Source organism: Gouania willdenowi, chromosome 3 (genome assembly GCF_900634775.1).
Source record: "Gouania willdenowi chromosome 3, fGouWil2.1, whole genome shotgun sequence".
Lineage (NCBI taxonomy): Eukaryota > Metazoa > Chordata > Actinopteri > Blenniiformes > Gobiesocidae > Gouania > Gouania willdenowi.
Genome location: NC_041046.1, coordinates 23,472,583 through 23,498,939, shown reverse-complemented (window position 1 = coordinate 23,498,939; position 26,357 = coordinate 23,472,583). Strand labels below are relative to the sequence as shown.

General features: G+C 38.4%; 1 protein-coding gene across 1 annotated transcript in view; it reads right to left on the bottom strand.

The window, feature by feature from the left end:
- The window catches only part of LOC114461190 (CUB and sushi domain-containing protein 1-like), a 478,378-nt gene that overhangs the window by 203,215 nt on the left and 248,806 nt on the right, over positions 1-26,357 (bottom strand). The window contains exons 4-7 of the mRNA XM_028443085.1: positions 23,201-23,395; positions 20,029-20,236; positions 6,634-6,746; positions 5,709-5,786 (exon numbers count right to left, since the gene is read on the bottom strand). Of these exons, the coding sequence (XP_028298886.1) occupies positions 5,709-5,786; positions 6,634-6,746; positions 20,029-20,236; positions 23,201-23,395 (594 nt within the window). The remainder of the gene's footprint in view (positions 1-5,708; positions 5,787-6,633; positions 6,747-20,028; positions 20,237-23,200; positions 23,396-26,357) is intronic.

Sequence of the window (26,357 nt, the reverse complement as noted above, 5' to 3'; positions counted from 1 at the left end):
ATTTAATAAACTGATTTGCCCTGGGATATTCTTAACTCAAGTAGTCTTCTATACACAGGGTTACCGGTTTTAATTTCATTTTCATTAGCACAATGTTCTAAACCTATATACAGATGCTTACACTCATGCACACAGGCACTCACAAACACACCATGCAAATGTATCACCATGAGGCGATGCTCAGCTGAGTGTGTCAAGGAGCAGAATTATTGAAGAGGATTTTGTAATGAAGTGAAAAGCTAAGGGTACAAAGGATGTTTGTGAAAATTAAAAGCTGGCATCATGGCTTGATTGCGGTTTCTCACAAAAATAGGCAAAAATCTGGATTTACATGCCTGTTAGCTCATATAAATCATAAAATGTTCCCTTTTATTTAGCATGCAAGACATGCAAAAAAAAAAAAAACAACACAGAAGGAGTTGATTGTTCACCCATGAAACGACAAAGAAAGGCTTTATTTCCTGAATGATGTTTTTATAGCATTTTGACATTGTGTCTGTTGACCGAAAAGGAAGAGCATAACCCAAATTTTGCTTCACAACAAAAAAAAATAGATTTTTACCATTTTGAGATTTTGCAGAGAACACCACCAGGGTATTGTTTCATTTTCATCAAGTGGTCTTGATGTCATCCACACCAAAAGCAAATAATACAGAAGAGGTATTTTAAAAAGTATTTAAAAGATAAACAAAAACAGTCCACATTTCATTGTACTGAAAAGATTAAATATGAGGAGAAAATAACATTAAATGGATGCAAAAAGTTCAGCAAGGCTGCACTGAAGGCAATGGTGAATCACTATGCGACAAGGCATTACTTAGAAGTGACTTTTATTAAATCATCTAAAACATTGCAGCACAGGAGAACTGTTGAGTATGACTCAGGGAGAATCAACAATTTAAAAAAGCAAAATTGTAAAAATACAAATTTGAAAGAAGCCAGGAAAGAAATAATAGCTTTTGAACTCCAACATTTACATTGTAGGCACCAAGGGCCGGTACTACTAAACTGGATTTCCTCTTATCGCGCTAACTTCCAGGATTTATTTGATTAGTCCTGCATTACGACACTGGCTAACATCTTACTGAGCTAAATCACCATGGTAACTCAGGCTGAACATCTAACCTGGTTGGTAGTAGGTTTGGTTCTGGATAAGATCTCAGTGAGTACACAATTCCCGTCTCCTGACCAATCAGTTCTCTTGGAAAATAACCTGCCCATTCTTAGAAGATCCTAGTTGGTGCAGATCTGTTTAGAAAAGTGAGATTATTAATGGCTAAATGCAATCCCTTCATTTGCCGATGACATCCTTTAGGAGAGGTATGATTTACATCTGATGGACTGATATACAGTACAGTCAGCTGATAAAGCCTGTGTTGGGCCCTCTTCGTATGCGCGGACAGATGAACTCATTCATTCATACACTTTGGTGAGGCTGACAATCTCAGTAGCAACATACTACAGTGAACCAATGCACTTTTATCCCAGTGTGTGTGTGTGTGTGTGCGATAAATTGAGGAGGACTACCTGACTAAAAAAACATCTGTTGTCTTCTCTTCTCGTTGTATTCTCTGTGCTCCCTTCCCATCTCTTCCTGCTCTATTCCTGCTTTGTTTTGTTGTTTTGTCTTTGCCGTGTGGATACAGGAGACTCTCTTTGCACTTATCCAAAAACCAAAAATCATGGAATTGATCAACTGGTCTCTCAATGCAATCGACCAAATTTTTTCAACAAGAAGATCGAGCCAAGGTGACCCCGCGCGTCCAGATGGAACATTTGCAGCAGGGTACATGATGGATTCCTGGACTAAGTGGAAGGTCGTGTGTCTGTCCATGCTTTCCATCAAAGATGTGGAGGACATCTACACAATTGGATTTATGGTAGCAGGCATGCTGTTGATCGGAGCTGGTAGTTTCCTGATGTACCGCAAAGTCTGTGCTACTTTGGCAGCTGTTTAGGGAAGGCATTTCTGAAAGATTGGGCAAAACACTTAACACTCAGACTTAAACAATGAAAGTAAGCAAGAAGCTACTTTGGAGCGTTTACGTGAAATGGAATCGATTTTGGAGAAGATAAATGCTTGGCTGACGGTTTGACGCAACATTATTGGATTACTGCTGAGACCAAGACATTCAAGGCTACCCAAACAGTGCTAGCCTGAAACAAAAACAATAGTCTTATCACCCATTGGCCCACCTCAAACACCCCCCTCCTCTCCCTTTCCACTCTCTTATTGCCACCTGAACTTCTGTCTTCTGAACCAGACCTGCCAAGGTCATTATAACGTCATCTGACTGGATCAAAGGGAAGCAAGGGTTATTTTTTTTTTGTTTTCGCCTTCACCAGCCCACCACCCTCCGTGCTGCTGGAAGGTGTCAAGAAGCGCCAGTGGATGCATGCCGCGCCCCCAAACGGCTGGAACCCCCCCCCTTTGCTCTGCCACTGCCCCCAACATCCCTTCCCCAGACCCACCACCCACACCCGCTTGCCCACGTGCTATGGTTTCATGACTGTGAATGTTGTGTCTGTTGGTTCCTGTCGCAATGTTGCTGAACAGTTTTTTCATGATCCCAAACTCTGCCCCTCTCTACAAAGGCCAAGTTTGGTTTTTGCTTTTTTTTTTTTTTACCTCCTCTTCTTACCCATTGTTCTTATAGCACTTCTCATCCAAATATGATGGCGTCAAAAACGGCAGCCACGGTGTGTTGATGAGTGTTCTTTCCACTGCAACTACCAAGTTAAACTCCTTGTACTGTTCTAAACTGTACCTGGCCAATAAAATCCTTTCTGATTCTGATTCTGAATAAAGTGAAACAGCGCTGTCCGTTTATCATCCGATTAATTGATATTGTATGATCTCACACTTTTACGCATTAACAATGTCGGTAGCTTTTGTTACAGAAACAGTGTTGTTTTTGGTCTGAATTATGGATTTAAATTTAAGTTGCCCAACACAATTTCTCCGTGTTTGTGTTTGGTCTGAAGCTGCAATCTCTACTCCTGTCACTGGAGCGCGTAAGTAACCAGGCTGAAATCATTTGGCTTGAAAGAGCATAAGACAGGATATGAGAAAAAATAAACAAATTGTAAGTCTTTTAATGCTAATAGATAATGAAGTGTTCAAAACCAAAAGGAATGAGCCCACACACATATCTCGCTATTGCCTTGAACAGGGTGTGTGATGCATTTTTGTACTGCGATTCTGGGCCCGAGTTTCCCACGCAGTTATCAGGACGTAACTTCAAATGATGCTGAATGCACGTTCTGACCGGCGCTCTCACGTGGAGACGTAGCCCCGTACAGGCTTGTAAGCTGGCAGCAGTCTCTCTGATGTCAATCCTGTGACATTCTCAAACCGTGAATGTAAACACACACTCCTCCACACACAACAGGTTAAACAAAAAGGCTGGCTAACTGGCGAGAACTGAAACTTCCAACCAACAACTTGAAGCAACACTGAAAATGATCCAATTTATTTATTTATTTATTTACAAAACATGACAATTTACACCACACAAACGACATCTAAACAAACAAGCAAAACAAACCACAAACAGAAAGAAAATAAGCCAAATAAACCAAATTTATAATATAAACAAAATAGACTGAAGTCAAAACAAATCAAGAAAAGTACAAATAATTTATTTTCCGGATCAGGGTCAACAAGATACAATAAATCAGGTTTACTCACGTAACCTATAGTCCAGCTGGCCAAATTCATAGTCCATAGGCGCAGCTTTTTGGCATCAGAACTTTTATTCAAGATGTGTTTGTGATTTGATTTGGTAACCAAGTACGAGCATCCGTCCTGCAAGTTGGTCCTTGTACTTTTTGCGCAGGTCGTCCAGCAGTTTAGCCCTCTTCGCAGTTAAGTTCTCCAGAATGTGCATCTTTGTTGTTATTCCCTTGAGTGGTTTTTCGCCTTGTAAACCCAGTCTCTGATGTTGTAGTGGGAATACTTGACGATGATTCCTCTTGGCCTATCTCGCTTTGATTTAGGTCCCAATCAATGGCTCCTGTCGATGTCTCCAGGCATCACATCAATGTTCAGCTTGTTTTTAATAATTCCCATTACCACTTCATCTGCATTTTCACTGTAATTTTCTGGAACACCATATTTGACAAGAGAGTTCAAAACACACAGCCACATACCTGGTGCCAAAGGTACAAATGGGAGTCCCATTAGCGGTATTCTGTGGCGGCCCCTACCCGCCGCTCGAGACATTGGTGGATGATGCTCCGCTGCGCGCCTGTATCCATGAGGAAACGCTTCCCAGATAAAGTGTCTTTAATGAACAGCAGCTTATCCGTGTTCCCAGCACCCACAGCTGCTATCGAGCGCAGAGTCTGGTGTTTCCCTGCTCGCAGAAAGATCAGGGCAGCATGCAGTACTTGGCTCTGCTTCCGAAACGCCAGTTGAAAAAGTACAGCTGGCTGTCATCCTTGCGTTTGTCCCTCACTGCTACAATGGCAGCTTTGTCAAACCCAGGTAGTCCTTAGTACACACCAGAGACAAAGTGGCCAGAGCCGAGTACACCTGCAGAAGGAGCTGGCGTAAAAATGGCTGGATGAAGAGGAAAGAAGTGTCGCCTGATGCCAGCAGCGCAAGCATATTTTCCATCAGCTCTGTGAGTTTACTGTCCCCCAAACCGTTGAGTGACAGCAGGCGATCCGCTCGTTATGTGTCGGAGAGCTGGAACAGACATAGGACCTGATGTTTGAGAGCGGTGTATTTGCTGTGCACCGGTGGATCTCACAGCAATCCACCATCACTCGGTGGATGGTGGATGAATCCACGCTGCAACGACGTGGTAACATTTTGTGTCGTCTGCAGCGATGCCTCGGAGCTGGAACTGGACTTCGATGTGCTGAAACCACGGCTGCGGGTCATGTTGCCAAAATTCTGGTAACTTGACAGTAGCGGCAAAAGTGGCCCCAGACACATTAAAATATCAGGATCACCAATGTGGAAGCCGTGAAAGAAGAGACGGACAGGTATGTCGAGTCTTTCTTTTTTTTGCCTCACACACAGCATGACAGTTCACCTATCAAAACATTACCGCTGTATCACCGCACTTCCTCCTTTAACCCATCACCTGTCACACACACGTCACCGACACACCCACTCCACTCTGAATGAGAGATCATACACTCAGGTGCACCACAACACAATATTTAGACATTTGCCCGATAATTTAGTTTAATTTATTTTGAGCGGTTTACATTCTTAACTTAACTTTTATTGTTTTATTTTTTACAACATTCACATTATCCAGTTATAAAAGCTCAAAAAAGAAGTAGGTTGACGCTACAAAGCTTATATACGCTGACCCCCAATGCAACAAACATTTCCCGGTGATACATCCCAATACGTTCTGTATCTAAGATAAGAAATCAGAACAGCATATTTGATTCCAGAGGTGGGTAGTCCTCATCCACTTAAGTATCACAATGAACATACAATTTCCACATTAATTTTATATTTAGTTTCACACAATTTAAGGCATCACTGAAAATAATAGTCACAGCACCAAAAATAGATCAAATCATTGCTGCTTGTGTATATACAGGAGTGTGTGTGTGTGTGTGTGTGTGTGTGTGTGTGTGTGTGTGTGTGTGTGTGTGTGTGTGTGTGTGTGTGTGTGTGTGTGTGTGTGTGTGTGTGTGTGTGTGTGTGTGTGTGTGTGTGTGTGTTGTATTATACTCACAGACAGCATTTTTGTGACTGGAGTCTTTGCTAGGCATCATCTTTACACCTCTTGACTTCAGCTCAATAGCTTTTTTCACTGCAGAAGGCCAAAAAGATGGAGGTCACATCTCATGCATTCAATCTTTCCAACAGTCTTTGAATATTTTTCATAACCTCATATAACATCAACTTTTTGTGCATTCTAGGTAGTGCATAAACAACTCTAGAAATATTAGAACAATAGAAATGCAACACATTAAAAGAAAAGGAAAATCTCATGATTTTTCACCTGAAACAAGGGTGATACAAAAAGTTTTCTGAAATTGTTTTAGAACTGTTTGTAACCATGTAAAAGAAAAGGTGTTGTTACAATTAGGCTTTGCTAGATGTTTGCTGCTAATTTAAAAGACTTGCGGCTCAGAGTAAGGGTGTGTTCACATCTATAGCCTTCAAATAAAAGATATGGTAGTACTGCTAAAGTGTCATGGGTTTACGAGTTTGGGGGGAAAAAAGATGCCAGGCATAATACTGAATTTTTTTTTTTTTTTTTTTTCGATTAGATATTATTTAAAATAAAATCATAGGTCTAAATGGATCTTATCACTTCTTTTATTTGAAAATCTTTATTTTTTTCCAATTTTTTTTTTCATGTCCACGTTAACACAATAAGTTAATAAAAGTGGCTCCACGACACTTTGAATTTGGTTGATTTGATTTGTCCTTTTTTATTTTCAATTTTTGTACTATGAAACTATTGATATACAGTATACAGTAAATATCGCATGTTTGTATGACAGACTGAAGTTTTTTTCCTCCACTCAAATCAGTGGTTTCATGGGTGCCTTTATGTGGAAAAGTGATCAAAACAAACCTGAAAAATCTCACCTTGATGAGAATGTACTCTGATTGTATAATATTAAATATTTCCTCTCTATTAAGCCCACCTTGGTATTGAGCACTGAATCCTTTTCTTCTGTGGTTGCTGTCAGAGGTGAAATGTATTCGAAGCCAGTTCTTGTTTGATATCACGGGTGAAGGCTGAGTCGTTCCTGTTAACCTATATTGTAAAGAAAAAAAATCACCTGTGAACAAAAAAAACAAAAACAACCACCACCATACTACTGTATATATTCATCTATCCATCCATCCATTCATTATCTGACAAGGTTGCTCCTTCTTTCAGGGTGATGGGGTATATTCATCTAGTAGAAAGGAAAGCGTGTACAACATCCTGCGTGATCAACACTACCTGAAGCATCGCCTATTAAACCTGCTGCGATCAGGTAAATGGTACAGTTCTATAAGGGCCCCAACCACCAGAATTTGCCATAGCCTGTGTCCTCAGGCAATAAGGCTGCCCGCTACCTGCTGCATGAATTACTATTGTTATTGTTGCTTAAATTTGTGTCTGCACTGAATAATGAATCTGTATAGTGTGCAAATTCTACACAGTGAGTGTTTAAAGAGTAACTAAACCCCAAAAACACTTTTTTCTGCTGAATACAAATGTATTTGGGTATGAAGTAGTGCTGTTGATCCTGGTCTAACTCTCAATATTTTAGTCAAAGTATTTCAATTTGGCATATTTTGTTGTAAAATATCAGACTGCACTCTATGGGTTGAAACCATGCTATTACAATGTATTGTTGCTATTGGCTGAGAACAAGATCATGTGACATTTTGGTACCATCTTGCATCACAAACGAGCACTGTCAACCTTGCCCCTTTTCTAAAAACTAGTATCTGTGGGTTCTATGATGTGGTGAGTATGTTGGATTGAAAGAAAAGTGAATAGAGACGTATACTGAGTAATGATTTAACATTGATGATTGTTCATTAAAGATTTCATAGTATAGACTGGGCGTGTCTTTGAGCTCAGAGGCTGGTCCTGGCCACCTCTGCTAAGGCCCTTGAGTCAGCTGAAATGTGCACCACAGCCCTGGTGGTGATGGTGGGACATTATTGGGCTGTGGGAGGGTCTCTGGTGGTGAGACCTTGTCTCCCCCTCTCTCTCTGTCCTCTCTCACCCTCTCCCTCATTCACATCTTCTACACGAGATATGATGAGAGCTTCCATCTGACCCAGAGTCTTATCCTGTAAATGATTGGGTCTAGCCCAGGATGCGCCTGTCTGGAAAGGGTCTCGGCAGTCTGCTGTGGGCATGCCCAGGAGGGCTTCAAACTCACCCACCGTGTAGTGGTGCTGGAGGATGAGCATGGTGGTGTGTTCCCGGTTTTTAGCATTCCCATTTCCCAGTAATTAATGTTTGTGTTTTATTACAGGGGCTGGCAGGTTTGATAAAGGTGGATAAATGTTTAGTCAGCCTCTGAATTGTGGGACTGGGCTTAGAGGCCGAAACATTCTTTAGATGGTAGACCACTTTTTTATTTTACAAATAACACATAACTAAGTCTGGGTCATCAGACTGGGGTTTATCATCCCTGGTGTTGTGGAGTGTGTGTGCAGTGCTTGGTGCTTCTTGGAGTAGCGTTGTGGCTGCACATGTCCGCGTAATGGCGGCGTGAGGTGCACTCGTTAGAGTAGTTTTTCAGGACTACAAAGTAGTCTTGCGTGTCAAAAAAGTGTGGCTGAAAGCCTGGCTCTCTGTAGCTTGCTAATACGCGTGTAAAAATGGGCAGGAACAGAGAGTAATAGATGCATCTTTCTTGAAATCTGAGCATGCAGTAAGGAATCATAATCTTTGATTTGAAGGGGGCAAGACATGCCCCCTCTCGCCCCTGCGTAGAGCCAGCCCCGCTACAAATATTGAGGTACTGATGGGAAACATGCTTTTAATGTCTGCTGAGCCTTTATTTAAAGTTCAAAACATGCTGCAGAGAGACCACAATTTTATATTGTTAAGAATAAGCACATGGAGGCCTTGAATAAATGATCAGCTTTACACATTTGAGTCTCCAGATGGAAAAAAAAAAACATTTACCAAATACCAGGTGTTAGAGGAAAATGTTGTGTTGTAATTAAATATATTTTAAACCACAGCATAATCTATAGGGGGGCTGTTTAGCCATAATTGAAATTTGCACAATATTGAAGTCATGGTGTTTTTCACACACACACTGGCAAATTACTCTCACATTCACTACTGAACACCTCACACACCTACAGTACAAGTACAAATAAAACTGTACACACTGACTGCTAAAAACCTCCGATATTTACGACTAGAAACCAATCAAACAGCATTGCACCTTGCACATTTACTAGAAAAGTCAAACCTCTCACATTTACTATTAAAGTCCAAACCTTGCACACAGGTGAAAAGGACAGCTCTCACATTTGTACTGCTGAAGGTATGTACAGGTATATATGTGAACTATCTTTCTGCTGTAATGGAAACAATTCTAATGTAACGGAACCGGAAATTATTCATACATCCGGTTTCGATCCTAATACAAGAGAAGAAGAAGGAAAAGAAGAGGAAAGCAGTAGTATTAGCAAAATATGATGGCAATATGGCAAGACAGGATGACCAACTTAACCCTGCAGGCAGCATCCTTAAAATGACATATTGAAAACCATGCGGCAGTCGTCGGCACCGAATCCGAGACAGTTCTCTTCCGTGGATGATGACTAGCTGGTGACAAAGTCTGTGACGCAAAAAAATCTGTTACTGCAGGGGGCGACAGTGAACTTTGCGGTTTCTTAGTAAACCTGAAGCAGAGAATAGCTCTCCTAAGGGGCCTTTACTCCCCCTATAAACAGTGAGCGGCTGATGCTCTGGTGACTGAAGTTAGCAAGTAATCGCGGACTGTTAAAAACGTACAAACCCTGAAAATAGAAGGACCCCCACTCCGAAGTTTATTGTTATTCTTCGAAATGCTTCATTGGTAGAAAGAACATGTAACATGTGGCCATTAATTTGGTTCATAAAAGGAAAACAAATGCTTATGTGCCTTCATAATTTGTGACCTCACTCCCATCACAGCTAAATGGCAGGAACTGATCAAAAATATAATAGCCTGAAAACATGGCAGGAGTACCTGGAATCACAGAGAGAACCAAAAGTTAACAGAAGGACACACGAACAGAAACCTAAATACAAAACAAGTAAACAAACAAACAGGGACTGAAGAAATTAACTCTAACAGGACCCACAGATGGCTAAAAACACACAAAATATACCAGACCCTGACAAATCATATGTAAGTACTGTGTCGTTCTAATCCAAAAAATAAGTAGCTAGTGAAACACAAGACAGGAAAATATATTGTCTTAAATATTTTTTTAGAATTCTTTTTTTTTGAACAATGCAAGGTATTGACTTTAGTATGAAATTTGAGAAGTTTTCACTTTAACGGCAAATGTGAGAGGTAATGACTTTACGAGTTAATGTGCGAGGTGTTCATTATTCTGTGTGAGAGGTTTCTAGTAGTAAATATGAGAGATTTTTAGTAGACAGAGTATATGGTTTTATTTGTACTTGTAAGTGTGTGTGAGGTGTTCAGGAGAAGAAGTGAGAGTAAATTACTAGTGTGTGTGAGAAACAATAGGACTTCAATACTGAGTATGTGAGGTAAGTCTTAATTATGGCCTAAATGGCCCCCCATAATAATCAACAATTACTGCCAATGCAGTGCTATTACTTTTCTAACACAGGTGTAAATGGAGTAAATTATGCTCTTTTTTTGGAAGCTCTAACATTTTTAACTAAAAGTTAAAAATATGTGATAATGATTCAGAGCCCTATGGGAATAGCTTACAAAAAAATGTGTTATTTGGCATCACAATGTAAGACCAGTTCTTTCTACGCGAGCTATATTTTCAATCCAATTATGCAAGTAAAAGGTCTCTACATTTCTAAAGCATGTACTACCAACTGCAAAGTACAAGCTTTCTTTATTCGCAAAAATTCAAGGGTTCACGGTTAGACAGTCAAAATCTATTTTTATACACTCAAAATTAGAACAGAATCAGGATTAAAAAAAAAAAAAAAAAAGATCAATGTGTACATGACTAACACACAAAATACGTCAGATTCTCCATCAGCAGCTGGAACTGGATTACGTGTTTGAAGAGGAAAGAGGAGAAAGTGATTTAATGCCTTCTGATCCAGGTACTTCTAACCCCTTCTGGACAAGAAGTGGTGCATCTATCATTGACTTTATCAACATTACCATCATCAGTAACCAAAGGCTTCATTTCATCTAACCTCCATGTGTTTGTTTAGAAGCTGCCTTTGTGCCAAGCATGACTGATTTAAACACGTCCTCAATCTTGGCTGCAGACAAAAAAAAAAACTCACCTAAACTCTGTTATTCTTGCTTTATTTAACTGTCCCGTTATCCAATTTAATGCAATTCAGAATTCACAAAAAACATTATTTAAGAAAAGGTGGAGAAAAACTCTACAAAAATGTAAATCAGAGAAATCAAAGAACTCAGGTGGGATCTAATATAAACACTGCACTGGAATCAACGCCCATTGATTATATTTTAAAGTATAAATATGAATTATAAAAACATTACTTCAAAAGTTGTTTTTTTTTGTTTTTTTAAATACGTGTGCACATATTTGTTATTACATTAAATGCGTGTTATGCTAGTACAGTAGGCTTACTAGTACGGTTACCTTTTAAGTTATGTCTGTGTATTATTTAAAGATAAACTTTCAAAGCTCAGAATTAATCAGTTGACAGATAAATATGTGAATAAGGCGCAAACAATAGCACTGAGAGCGAAAGATAGAAAAGAATAATTACGTATCTAGCGCTGTCACGGAGTACACATTAGCCGTACTATTGTCATGCCACAATTGTGTGTGTGTGAGGTTGTTTGTGTGTGTGTTTTTGTCCCTTTGTGTATCTGTGGGGTGTGGGTAAGTGCGCGTCACAGTCTGTCTGCCAGTCTACCTCTTGTGAGAGGTCTGTGTCAGGTCTTAAGTGGTCCTCTGACAGGATGAGTGTTGATCTGACAGATTACACGCACACACACACAGACACACAGTTAATCACAATCTATGATGATGTTGGTTTTTTGGTTCTTTTCATTCAAATACTGCTTTCAGGGAATATGTTTATTTTTGCAAATCTATACTATTGGCCAGATATTTGATTTGTATTTATAGTTTCATTTGCACTTAAAGATAGTTAAGCTGCAGAAAATCTTTAAAATGTTGTTACCGATATGCCAATCTGTACATATACTGTATTTACTGTTTTACAGTTTTGTTTGTGCACCTTTAAGCAATTTGAATGCACTACCCCTTTATTTGGATTTATATAAACTATTTGTAATAAAAAGAAACACTTCAAACAACTGTAAATAAATAATTTTATTGATTTTGAATTATATGTAGTCCCCCTTGGTAAAGCAAGCGTATCTGTCCGTTTTCAAAGATATTTGAAGGTAGACTGATTCACAGTTTATCTCTCTGTTGATCTTCATTTGTAGTTAGTTTTATTGACAGAACACTCCTGGATGTAACTTTTCCCTGTAGCCGCTACATTTGGTATTGCTATGTAAGTTGACCAGAAAACAACAAGATGTGGCAATTGTCTTGCTGCCTATTAATTTTCCCATATAACGGATCACCTTGGTCATCATCAGAACAGTTGACCCACTGAGAAATTTGCCAAGAGCCGCCACTGCTTCTGACTATGCAGTACCTATGAAGTAGCTCACAGTTTGAGAACGGTTGGTGACCCATGATAGATATACAGTACACTTGACTCAATAAAAATGTAGAGTACACTTGCAATTAGATTTAAAAAAAAAAGTGTGTAAATTTAAATGAATCCTCTAATCTGTAGCTGCACTAAAAAGTTTTACACTTAAAGTTGATGTTTCCCCATAATCAATCGAATAAACTCTAAACTAATTTCTTCAAAAGTGGAACTGGATGATGATTGACACATCCATTGAAGCGTGAGGGCAGGTCATTGTGGGAATGACTGACACCTGACAGAGCCACTCTGATAGGTTCTTCCTGTTCACAGAGAGCCACCTCTCATTGGACGTCCCAAAAGCAATTTCCTGTTTCATGTACCTGTCTGCTAGCTGGCAGCTTGAGAGTCAGATTTACGAGCTGTCACTTACAGTCATTTGCCCACAATCTCTGCTGCTGTCCACGACATGTGTGCCTATACTCACACTCACACGTGTGTGCGTGCATGCTTTAGATCCCGGGTTTCAAGCTCATTTTAGTTCAGGGGCCAAATACGAACCAGTTTGATTTCAAATGGGCCACAGGTTTTAGGCAGGAAAAATAGCAATTTCAACATTTATGTCCCCAAGTTTGCATTTCCAGTTACAAATTAGACAACGTATGGAAGGCATCAACAATATATAAGCAATAAATGACAAATACTTAGATGCCCTTTGATTTATTTATTTTTTTACCAAATTTGGGGAGATTTTGTGGAATAATTTGAAAAAGATTTCAACAACAATTTACAACTGAATTATGTGGTATTGTTCAATGATTAATCTTTTCTCTGTACTTTTTGTCACTTTCTCCTGCAGGCCGAATAGGATGCTTCGAAGGGCCAGATTTGGCTCCTTTGAGTTTGACACATATGCTTTAGAGCAAAGAGTTTGTCATTCAGGAAACGTACCTGTTCTCATTCTATTAGATCTCAGTGCTGCATTTGACACTGTAGATCATATAATTTTGTTGCACAGATTGCAAACATGGGAATAACAAAATGGAAAAGTAATGCAATGGTTTAAGTCCTACTTGGAGGAGCAAAGTTATTTTGTAAGCAATGGAAACATTGAATCTGACAGAATACCAATGTCCTGTGGGGTTCCTCAGGGCTCGGTTCTTGGACCAATTCTGTTTAGCTTTAACACTGTATATGCTTCCATTTGGACACATTTTACAGAACTGTAAGGTTGATTATCAGAGCTACGCAGATGACACACAACTATATCTATCACTGAACCCAGATGACTAAGATCCCATTGAGGTGTTGTGTGACTGCTAAGAGAAAGTAAAATGCTGGATGAAAGAAAACTTCCTTCAACTGAACCATGACAAGATGGAGGTGATTATCTTTGGTAACAAGGAAAAAAGGACTGCTATCAGCAAGTATCTTGAGTCTTGATCTTTAAAAGCTAAAGACCAAATCAAAAACCTTGATGTTCTGATTGACTCAGATCTTACATTCAGATCAAATCTATCACAAAAACAGCCTTCTACCACCAAAAGAAAATCTCCAGAGTGAAAAGTTTAATGACTCAGAAAGATCAGGAGAAACTGGTCCATGCTTTTATCTCCAGCAGACTGGACGATTGTAATGGTCTTCTAACAGGAATCCCCCAAAAGAGCATCAAACAGCTACAGCTGGTTCGGAATGCTGCAGCTCGGGTTTTAACCAGAACAAAAAGGTCAGAGCACATTAGTCCAGTTTTAAAGTCTTTACACTGGCTCCCAGTCAGCCTCAGAATAGACCTTAAGGTTCTGCTGCTGGTGTATAAATCTGTGAATGGGTTCGGTCCAGAATATCAGGTATGAACCCAGCAGGTCTCTCAGATCTATGAACACAGGTCAGTAAACAGGATGATGCTGAAAAAAAGTGGAATAAGTTGCCACCAGAGCGAGGGATATAACAATTAATCGTAAGGCAGTTAAAAATCGATTCATAGGTATAACGATTCACATCGATGCTGTGAAAATTGAATCGCAGTACTTTTTTTAACCAGCAGAGGGCGCTTCCCAGAAGTGTTGGCGGCGAGCGAAATCTGCTAATACTTTCTTTCTGGCCGCCTTGTACTCTTAAACATATTCATAAATGATTCATTACCCCTTTAGCACCGAAAGAATAGCTGTAATATTACGTGAATATCTGTAAAAGTCACGTTTTTCTATTAGCTCTGTCTGCTAGCATAGCATCTCTTCTTCACTGCAAAATATCTGCATGCCAACCGACCACTGGGTTACCAGCGCCCTCTGCTGGTCCAAACAAATATCTGACCAAAAATACAGTAAAATGACTGTTTTTTTTTTTGGTTTGTTTTTTTAGTCCAATTGTTAAGGCACAAAATACATTTTCAGTTGCACTTTTAAAAAGAAAAATAACTATTATGCAGTTTTGTATTGTTTACTATAGAACCAGAATTTAAATAATAAGCTTCTTCTTCATTTGTATTATTCCTTTATTTATTTCATTCAAGATTTATTTTTAGTTAAATTGCATTGTTTTGAATAGTTTATCAAGGGATTCTTTTGACAATGAAAAATAGTGTAGTATTTTCCCAAAAAAAATAAAGGAATATTTTTCAGTCATTTATATACAGTCCCATTTTGTAAAATAAATTGTGAGAGAATCGTATCGTGAACCCAGTATCGTGAATCGAATCGTATCGGGAGTTGAGTGAATCGTTACATCCCGAACCAGAGCTGAAGTCAGCATCCAATGTGAACATTTTAAAATCAAAGTAAAGGCACTCTTTTTCTCTACTGCATATGATTGACAGGAAGATTTTTGGTCATGTTGTTGATGTAATGTGTTTGTCAATGATTTTAAATGTTTTTACTGATGATTTTGTATGCTTTTTGAGTTGACTTGTGTATTAAATGTGCTATACAAATACATTTTCCTAGCCTGGCCTTGCCTAGCCTTAATTTTCCTAAAAACATAATCCTTATTCGGTAACCTGCATTTAATTTCAAGATCACTACCTGGACAATCTGTCTGTTATGTTTAGCTTTCATGCATTTGTCATATGAGGTTATTTATAGTTTTTTTTAATTGTCTGCTTTGTGAGGTTATCTGTAGTCCACTGCTTTAATTGTACAGTTGTTTTTTTTAAACATTTTTTTTTTTCATTTCTCAAGCAAAATGTCTACAGCTCACACTACAGTTTATACTCCCATTATATAGTATAAACAGTAATAAAGAGGAAATGGGAGATGACTGATCTACTACAAAGAAAGATGCTGATAACATCGGGAAACATATTTGTCAACACTACATAATGCTATCTTTCAACAACAGCTATACATGTTTTGTTACTGCATTTTAATAAATACATTTATTTTATTGCATAATTGTGACTATCACCAGCCCTTTCTAAGGAAGTGTAAAAGAGATGGCGGTGTTACACCACCAGCAGCCAGGCACAGAGTCAGCAGAGGCCAGACCCCAGGCCAGAAGGAACCAGTCCAGAGGCAGCATTGGCAGCAGCCCGCCCCATCCCCTGCCGCCGAGGACATCAGAAGACGCTGCAAGATGCCCTAGTGCGGACCACGGTACCACGTGAGGGGGGGTGGGGGGGCGCATCCACAGGTATGTAAGGGAATGGCCCGCCCCGGAAGACCCCTGCCAAAACGGTCCCAGCCAGCTTGCCGAGCCCGCCAGCCCCTGAGGGCACCCCCCTGGCACCAGGAACCCCCAAGGGGGAGCCTCCTGGGCAAGGCCCCCCACGGAGGGCCCGCCCCCAGCTGCTATCCAGCAGGGTCACACAGCCCTAGACAGAGCACTAAGAGTAGCCTAAGCCCCGCCTCCCACCAGACAGCACGATCGCCGGGGCAATGCCCCCCACCGGCGCACGACCAACCAACAATTGTAACTCTTGAGTTCTATTAGCTAGTCTATTCAAAGGTAAAGGGAATTGTTTTGGTTCAATTGTGTTTTGTTTTAGCTCTAAGCTTCCTAATCCTGACAAGCTAACTATATAAATGCCTTTTTCTATATATAAATGTGTTAATAAATTGGATAAAAAGCAAGCACCCAAAGTTGTTTTCAATCTATTAAGTCTAGTTGTGTGTTTTTCTTCCAAAATGACTGTTTTTTTCTACTTTGTCTGCTCTTCTAATATTTCTTTCCACTTTCTAATTTCTTTATTATCTTGTTTTTTTTATGTATAAGCAAACCCTATTAAAGGTTGCCTTCTTTTTTTTTTTTTATCAGAACGTTTGACTTCTCCTTATGGTGAGAGCAATGTTTCCTCCTTTCATATGAGTGAATTACCTCCTCACAAGCCCCTTCTTTTGTCCTTCATCCATCAGCCAGGTTTTATCATGAACATTTATCTAAGTGTTTCCCTTTCTCCTCGATCTTTGCCCTTCGTGGATGTTGGCTTTCAATTACTTTTTTTTCCTATTCATACTAAAACTATTTTTGTTTCCTTTCCAGCCTTTTTTCTCCTTCACCATTTTCCATGTGCTGAAAATGATTTGGAGCAGCCGCTGTTTCTTTTCAATAACTGTCATTTGTTATTTATTTTGTATCTCTTTCAGTTTCTCATCCCTTTCTTCCAACTCACTGACCTCTTGTCTCTCTCTCACTCCAATGTCAACCAGCTCACCATATCTAATGAATAATGAAAGAGATGGATAATATATTGAACTTTTTCCCTTTCTCTTTCTGCAATGTCCCTTTGTTCACTTGAGACACATACTTCATCATTATATTGCTGTGTGGTAGAGCAGTTGTTATATGTAACTGTCTCCATATTTTCTATATATCATTTGATTTTCTCGAGTGGTTTACTGGATTCCTCTGGTAAGTCCAGGTAATTTATCAGGAGTGGATCTAGATTTTCATTTATTCATTTTTTCACCCACCCATTGCAGGGAAAACACTAATAGATGGACAACCTGTCGCAAATTCCCATCACACATTCCCATAGTGAATTAAGGGACTCTAATGAACCAAACATGTATATTTTTGGATAGTGGGATGAAATACCATGACAAAACTCTACACAAAAAGACTACAGTGTCCACAGTGGAGTTAGCACCTAAGACCATCTTGCTGTGTGGCAAACCATTACCACACCATACTGCTCTAGAGAAAAAAATGAAAAAAATGTTTTTTGGAAGAGATATATATTGTAAACGTGCACGGTGACTTAGTGGTTAGCACGTCCGCCTCATAGCAAGAAGGTCTTGGAGAATATGCTTGGGGTGGACACTTGGGTCCTTTCTGTGTGGAGTTTGCATGTTCTCCCCATGCTGAGTGGGTACTCCTGCTTCCTCTCAAAATCCAAAAACATAACCTTTATTAGGTTAATTGGAGTCTCTGAATTGTCCATGGGAGTGAATGTGGGTGTAAGTGGTTGTCTGTCTGTGTTGCCCAGCGATGCTGAGAATGGACAGATGGATATTTTCTAAACATTTATTCTGATGTTTAGTTAACTGTGTTAAGTGTTAAGCTCGAGTCAACTACAGCCAAATCCCTGAATGTTTTTAAGATGTCCCATTATCACTGCAGACCTGGCCATAGGCAGACACTGCCGAGCTGGATGATTCCCTATATCACTTTTTTTTTTTTAGATTGTGGTGTATTGGTGCAGGGCAGCATCAATTATAAGCAGGACTGCTGCCCCTTCCTAGAACTTTCATTTTAAGACCTTTGCTATTGGTTGAGAAAAGAAATGAATAATTTTTTGGACTGCGTTAAGGCTTGGAACACTCGGATGGACTGATCATTGGTTCTAGTCTGGGACTCTCAAATGGTCTATCCTTCTATCCTATCCTGTTTGCCCTTTTGTTCACTAACCCCAACCAGTGGAAGCGGATGGCTGCCACCTCTGAACCTGGTTCCACTTGGGATTTCTTCTTATGAAAAAGAGGGAGTTTTTTTCTTCCCACTGTCGCTAAATGCTTGTTCATGTGGATCTTGTTGGGTTCTTTCTTTCTTACTATGGACTTTATAATTTGTTAAGCGCTTTGAGATTACTTTGTTGTAATTTGCGTTATATAAATAAAGTTGAATTGAACTGTACAAAACGTGCTTGGATCTTTCTTTTTCAAGTGTTTTTATTAATCCTCTGTATGTATTCTTATTGACTGGAATGAGCATTTAATAACATCCCTGAACAAGTGCATATTTCATGTTGCTATTCTTCTTATTTAATTTGACACATTTTATTTACCTGCTCAGTCTTTAAATTCTTCAATGTCTTTCTATTTATGGCTTTGATCAAATATGACCAAAATATCAATAACAATATTTTTTTAAAGCATAAATTAGAAGAAGTATTATCTAAAAAATATTAGTATACATCAGAGTGCTACACTAATTCATTATATAAAATAGTAAAGGTTTATGTCACTGATGTATGGACTGCTTTTATGTCTGGTTATTTCTGATATAAAAAGTTTATATGTCTCAGTCTACACTCTGCTCTGAAACTGTTCATGACTTTAAAACATATTCAAACCTATTTTTTTAACCCACTTTCCCCACCTCGCCTCGCGCAATCTCATCTTTCTCTTCCTTCTGGCTTCAGTCTGGAGCCCTGCTCATCAAGCTGGTTCTGTAGCCCCTCCCCTCCACTTTACTGACCAATCACATGCCGCTTTTACAAAAAATTAAAATGAAATCGGAGCTTGCGCCCATCATTCAACTCAAAGAGCCAACTCTTTCATAATACTCCCAGGTTTTTCTCATTGAGACACCACATTAGCTGCTGTAGATAATAATGTATGCAGAAAGCTAAAAAAATCTAATTTTGCAACGGAAAACCACATTTTCATTCTAGTAGCAGTCTGTTTTTTTTCCACGCTCCATGAAACTTCAAACGTTTCTTTTCAAACCTTGATTATTATTATTATTATTTTTTTCTTTTTTAATCCTCATAAATTTATTTTATTACAAAAATAATTTTAAAGTGAGCAATGCAATGAAATGTTCGGTTTAATAACATCAGTTTCTGTACTTTCCAGTCTTTCTACTGAAAAATGGAACATCACGTTTAACCTCTCTGCAGTTTTTAGCAAAAAGATGCAGTGACATTAAATAGTGACAGCCCAGCGTGGTAGACCTTAGGCTGCCTCTAACACAGCAAAAACAAATGTAGGTCTTTGGTGGATTGTGTGAATAACAAAGCAACTTGAGTTCCAACAGTGCTCTAAATTTGAAAAAGCAGAGTGGCTTCTGGAACAACAGAGCACCAATTTTCAATGAAAATCGCAGAAACAAGACGGAAAACACAGCAGTGTCTTACCCTAAAATGAACAACGTTACTAAAAAAATTACTTTGCAGTTGTTTGTGTCCTACTGAACAATGTCAACAGTCTTTGTTTAGAAATCACACATCCCTTCAAGTCATGTTTATGTAGAAAAAAGTATACTGAATATGTAAAGATCAAGAGCTAGAGATAGGCACCAGCAGACCCCCGCAATCCTAAAAACAGGAACAAGCAGGTCGGAAAATGGATTGATGGATGGATGTAAAAGTCATCTATACACAATTATTACTCCTATGATTCGCTATACTTTTATTATTTCACTGTTAAACCATCTTGAAAGCATTATGGATGTTGTGTTTTTTCTTTTATCAGCCCTGTCAGTATCTGACAATCCTACATCTCCCTCCGCAATTACATATCATGACTCAACGGAGCATTCTGTGAGTGACGTATCTTACCATATGCTTGGTGCTTCTGTCCCGCTGATTTCTAAAAAGTCGTATTTGTCCTCTAACAAAAAGTCATTGAAGACAAGGGCTATAGTGTCCCCGGGTTCAGCCAGTATTGACCACGTGCAGTCCAGGTTGTTTTCATACTCCGCAGGGTATCCAGGGCTGGTTATTGAGCCTGCAGTGCCTCGTAACGTCCCACCACATGCTCCCTCCGCTGGTTAGACACAAGGTAAGAATTACAAATGACAGGTAAGACACCATAGATTATAGTCTTTTTTAAAGTACCTCTATTTGTTAGTTTTGATTTTTTTTAGTTTTTTAATGTTGCCTTCTTACATTTAAAACATTGGCTTTTCTACAATAAATTGTGCATAATGTAGCATACACCAAAACAAATAAATACATATACCTGAAACATGGTTCGAAACTACATTTAATGTATAACTTTTGATAGGGCACCATGTTTGTATTTAAAATAGCTCAGGTCACCACTTGCAACAGTCAACTCGGTCTGTAGCAATAGAAACAGTGAAATAGCAGTAATTCAATGCAATAATTGCAGTTTTTGGTATTTTCTACTGGCTGTCAATACTCAGACACAAAACTTTTCCTAAGTACTGAGAAACCACTGAAAACAATAATTAAGGTGCTCGAATTTCCTTAATTGCTATGGCACAAAGACTCCCTCCACAAACATCTATGACAATAAAGATGCAAGCTCGATGTTGTCAAGCATTGTGCGTATATAGCTGTTAAATTGTGCAAATTGGTAAGCCACAAAAAACAAAGACCATAGACAACAAACACTGAAGTGCAGGGTGTGTTAATTGATTTGAGTTGATCATTAAGATCGTTGCAGATTTTTATTCCAATAACATACACTTTGTTGTCTAATATTAGTTCTTGCTTTTTTGTCTCAAATTGAAGAAAACCTCTAAGATTATAACTGTTTCTTAATTTGAAGAATGCTTGAATACCTATAAAGAGATCATTGCTTACAACTCAAAACAACATTTTAGTATTTAGTATTTTTAACCAAACTATATCCATAAATTTTAATATATTTGATTTTATATAAAGTTCATTAGTATGGTCACGGTTTCCCAATAATTAATCTTATTGCCCTTTTTTGTAATTTCATTATTGGATCAATGTGTGTTTTACAAGCATTTCCCCAAATTTCTGAGCAGCAAGACAGATAGGGAAGCACAAGTGATGAGTATAATATAAGCAAGCATTTAATATTTAACAAATATTTAATTTTATAGAGTACACCAATTGTTTTGGATATTTTAAGCTTGATGTGCTGTATATGTGGTTTCCAGCTAGTCTGATGGTCGATAATCACTCCCAAGAACCTTGTCTCATAAACCCAAAAACAATTTTAAATTGGGTTAAGACCTACTGGACCCAAAAATTATACATTTAGGTTTTTCTTATTCAATGATAGCTTGTTTTTACATTTTCTCACACACTGCCCTAAGGAACATGGAGTTCTCGTTATTGTCAAGAGCAACATCTGCGGCATAAGTATGTTGGATTTTACTTGACAAGTTTGGACCTACATTGACAAAGTACCACGAAGCACCACTGAAAGAAACTTAAGACATTAAGATATTTTGTTACCAAGTATAGAAAGCTGAAGGTAGCTCCGTCCCATATCAATACAAGAGCCACATTCATTCTTAAAGCACAGTTCATAAAAGCATTGATTAATGAGTTAATTAATGAGTTTTCATAATATTTTGTTCTATGTCTCACTATGGGATGCACGCCCCTGCTGCAGCCCTCAGAAGCAATTATCTAATTACGCCAATCCTCATTGGCTGGTGAAACATATCAGTTCACCACAGGTAGTCCCACCTACCATAAGTAGCGCAAGCAGACGGCACTACGTCATTCAAACACCTCTTCTTACTCGGAGCATATATTGCGTCCTGGGCTAGTTAGCTTAACCGTCTGCAGACAGATCCTAATTAGATGGGATACAATAGATGGGAGTTCTGCCTATTATATGCATTAGAAGGAAATGCACTATATGGATTGAGGGTGCATTGCGACGTGCAGCAGCAGCAGCACACTCCTGATTCCCTAGGGTTTATATGGCTTATTAGCACGTGGAGTGACGTTTGCACACATTTAACACCACTAAACCTTTAGTGAATCCCCCCCTGAGAGTGCCCAGTAGTTGTTACTCAAGGTCTTTGTTTGTTGTGACTTCAACATGGTTTGGCTATTGTTATCAGCAACTTTACACTCTTAAATCTCTGAAAGACCAAGAATGGCAGTGGACCCTGATCACATATTGAAGCTCCAGAGCTCCAGGTCTGTTTCAGCCTCTTAACTTTTACAATAAGTCCCATGTGCATCTGACTCCTTATCATTAACTCCGTCTCCTTTTCATCAAAAACCACAATAACTCTTACAACATCAGTGCTGGCTCTCATTCAAGAACAGGCCAAAGTTCCCAGTGGAGTTTGCACTTTAATATTTGCAAAGGATTGGCCCTTTTTCAGAGACCATAGATTAGATTAAGTTATAAATTGGCTAGGTCAAAGCAGTGATCTAAATACTCCTGGCAATAGACTGTGGATTGCAATTGTTATGGTCCTGCATTTCTTAAGAGGGTGGCATATTGGCCTTGAAAAAAACCTGTTCGTTAATCCTCTTGTCATGAAATAAAGCAAACAGACTAATGAACCAAAGGATCAACCTTTACCTAAGGATATCTGGCTTTGTTTGGATTATACATTAGTTTATTACATAACATGGTGGACCTTTTTTTCTCTTAAAAAATCAATATACCTGGAATTTACAGCTTTCAGCTACCATAATTACCTTTTGTAAAGGTCCTTAAATTCTCATGATCTTAATCTACTTTTTGACAAGATTTGTAAATCATGAAGAAAAATGCGACTTTTAAGAGTTTATACAAAGTTTTTTGAATAAAGGTATATTTCTGGTTTCTTTCAGCCACCTGTGTGCTGCCAAACTACAATGGGGATTTAAAAGTGCGACTTCATTCCCCTTTCCACCCGGGCAGAAAAACAAGCACATAGTAAATAAAAAAAAATATGTCTAGGGCTTTTTCCCTAGGGAATTTTAAGACTAAAATGCAGAATAATAACCAACTTCAACAGAGCAAGAAACAAAAGAATAAAAGAATGAAACTTTTTACCTCTACAAAACGGTGATGGGAAATCCCATTGGGCTCCACTGCCAGGTGATACAATGCAAGTTAGGATGCTGTGTCCTTCCAACACAAACCCCGACTCACAACTGTATCGGATCTTGTCCCCCATGTTGTACCGTGAGCCATGAATGACTCCATTTGGAATGAGGCCAGGGGTTCCACATGTATGGCTCGGTAGAACTGAAAAGGAAAAGACAGAAAGGTTAACTAATTAGACTAAAAACAAAATATATTCATCGTATTTTATTTTGAACAGTTAAACAGTGAAAGGCATTTTTATTTTCAAATTGGAGCAGGAAGAAGCCAATGCTGATCGTGTCCTTCTGCCTTTTTAACTATTTATACTAATAATAATATTAATCATGTTCATTGAAAAATACAGAACATAAATATATATAGACTATTATCACATATCCAAAAGAACAAAAATGATATTCCCAGTAGATATTCACATTTATACAAATACTTAGATGTATCCCCAAAAATATGCTTTTATAGGTCACCCCTCCATGTTCCTGTACTTACTACTTACCTCCCTAATTTCTTTTTAAACTGGTTTACATCTTGACTTAGTTTTAATTTCACATTAAATTTGATAATTTTACACCATAGATTGATTAACAGTACAACAGCTCTTTCTAGTTGTGCATATTTTATGATTTTTTAATTGTAGTTAAACTCTTAAAGGAGCATAAGGCAGACTCCATTGTGACACCAAGGTGGTTAGTGTAACTGCAACCATCAGCCAAGCCACAGCGGGAACGAGCATCAAATGTTCGTTTATCACCAGAGTACAGTTGATTAGCTACTGTGGAGAGAGGATGGACAGCCGACCAAACCCTGATGGGATCCACGGAGGGGTCGGGCGGTTTTGGACAGATATTTATGTAGGCATGTCTAAAATAATTTAGTCTACAGTATATAAAATCAGCAATAGCATGTAAATAGTTTATACAAAAAACCCAAAAAAATGTTCATAATACTGAAGTTGATTAAAATATACATTTAATAAATCTACAGATATGGTTAAATTGTAAAAATGTATCTGTAAAAGGTGTTGTCACTTTCAGAAATCTGATAAGAGAATCAGCATTTTTTCTAAATCCCATAAAATTAGTAGTGCAACCTAACTTTGCAGTTTTGATGTCAGTCAATGTGTTCTTTTAATGTTATTGGAGTTTTAGTAAACTAATAGCCAATCAAAGTCATTCCCTCCTGAAGCCAGACAAAGGGGGCGGGGATAAGTAGAGAAGCTTTGAGTTGCTGAGCAGACAGACTGTAGCCTGGAGGACGGAGAGACGAGCAGTGTTTCTCTGGAGTGTAATTAAAGTTATCTGCAGGTCCACTACTCGTGGTCCTGATATAAACTTGAACTGGTAACCCACACATTTAGTTTTGCTTTGGTAATTTTGAGTTTTGTATTGGGTGAAATGTGTGTCGGTGTTTTGTTTTTTTTCGTTTTATTTGTAATTTTATTAGTCCTATCCAAAGAGTTAATTTTCCTTAAGAGGTATTTAAAAAAAATACTTATTTTGAGTTCAGGTATTTAAAAGGTGTTTATTTTGTTTAAAAGCTATAAAAAAGGTTTTTGGTGGGAACTAAAACTTTAAAAGTTTTTTTTGTTTTCATTTATTAATTTTTAATTTCTTCCTCTGACAAAATTGTTGATTTTTTTTTTTTTTAAATTTAAAGGCAAAGGTTGTAAAAAAAAACTAAATAAGTTTTATATTTGATTTGAGCAATTTTGTTTAAACTCCATAATTTCACGTTTATTGATAACTTTGATCTATTTTGGAAACGTGCTATCTATGAAAAAAAGATGGTGTCCATCCTAATTTCTTAGGAGTTCTCTTGCGTGCATTGTGCCCGTTGTTTGCTTCACTTTCACTTGAAACCCGTGTGCTGATCTGATGTTGACATTAATAGTTGTTTGTTAATAAAATTGGTGCGAAAATAAATGAGGTTTTCACTGTTAAGTCGAACTCGGACGAGAAAATGCGGCCTCTGCATGCAGCTGTGGAACCAAACAGTAGTTTAGTCCACCAAGCCGTCTTCTTCTCATTCTTTTGTATTTCCGGGTTATTGGGACAGCTCTCCAAGCTGTCGATAATGCGTAACAGCGTCATTTGACGTCACTACCCGCGTCATTTGATATCACCATCAGCGGAACTGTACTGCTGTTCGTACCCGTAACAGTGGTACATGTACCACTAACTCTTTTCAAGGCAATAGGTAGAAATATGTGTGGATTCATTCTATTTGGTTTAGAGTACTTCATCACCCATTAGCATTAAAAAAAAATCCTTCAAATCCTTCCCCTTGCTTCTTTAAATTGTAGCCCCTTCTCAAAAATGTGCGACCAGGCAATAATTTATTAGTTATTTTAAACATAATTTGAGCTGTTTTAAATACCACTAGGTCCTCAAACTTAAAACTTTTAGACTGTAAAAATTACATTAGATAGATATTAGAGAGAAATAATTTATCTTAAGTTATTTAGTGGCCATACTGGTATATATACTGTATATGCGCACGCACGCACGCACACGCACACACACACACACACACACACACACACACACACACACACACAAAATAAGGGCTTGTGTTATAATCCAGCTAAAATGATAGAGAAGTGAAAGTTCCCAATATTCATGCTTTCTGCTGTAAGTCTAAGACAGGAACATATCCAAATAATATTCACAATAAAATTTTCCAGAGATAAATGTTTGGTTTTCTTGAATCTTAAACATACAGTATGTTGAATGTGACTTTGTGGTATTCCGATATCTCTAAAGTGTTTTATCTTCAACATGCATTTACTGGTGCCCAATCTGAGAAGACACAGTTCCTCTGTGGGAGCCAAAATCAACAGTGACTTTAGCCAACATGCCTTCGCTTCACAGAAGGGGCAGCGACATTGTGGCTGTAGTACAACCTGGAAAAGCTCCACAGCTCCTAACCTTGGTGTCCACTGTGGATTATATGTACATGCATAACTGGAGCATGTTAACTTGAGTCTGTATAATGTGTAACCAAATGATTATTGTCCGTGTTTGTCTGTCCATTTGTGCGTGTATACGCAAACACATGGGCCCTTAATTGAAGAGAAAGTAGTGTAAGTAAGTCAATCTGTGTGCTC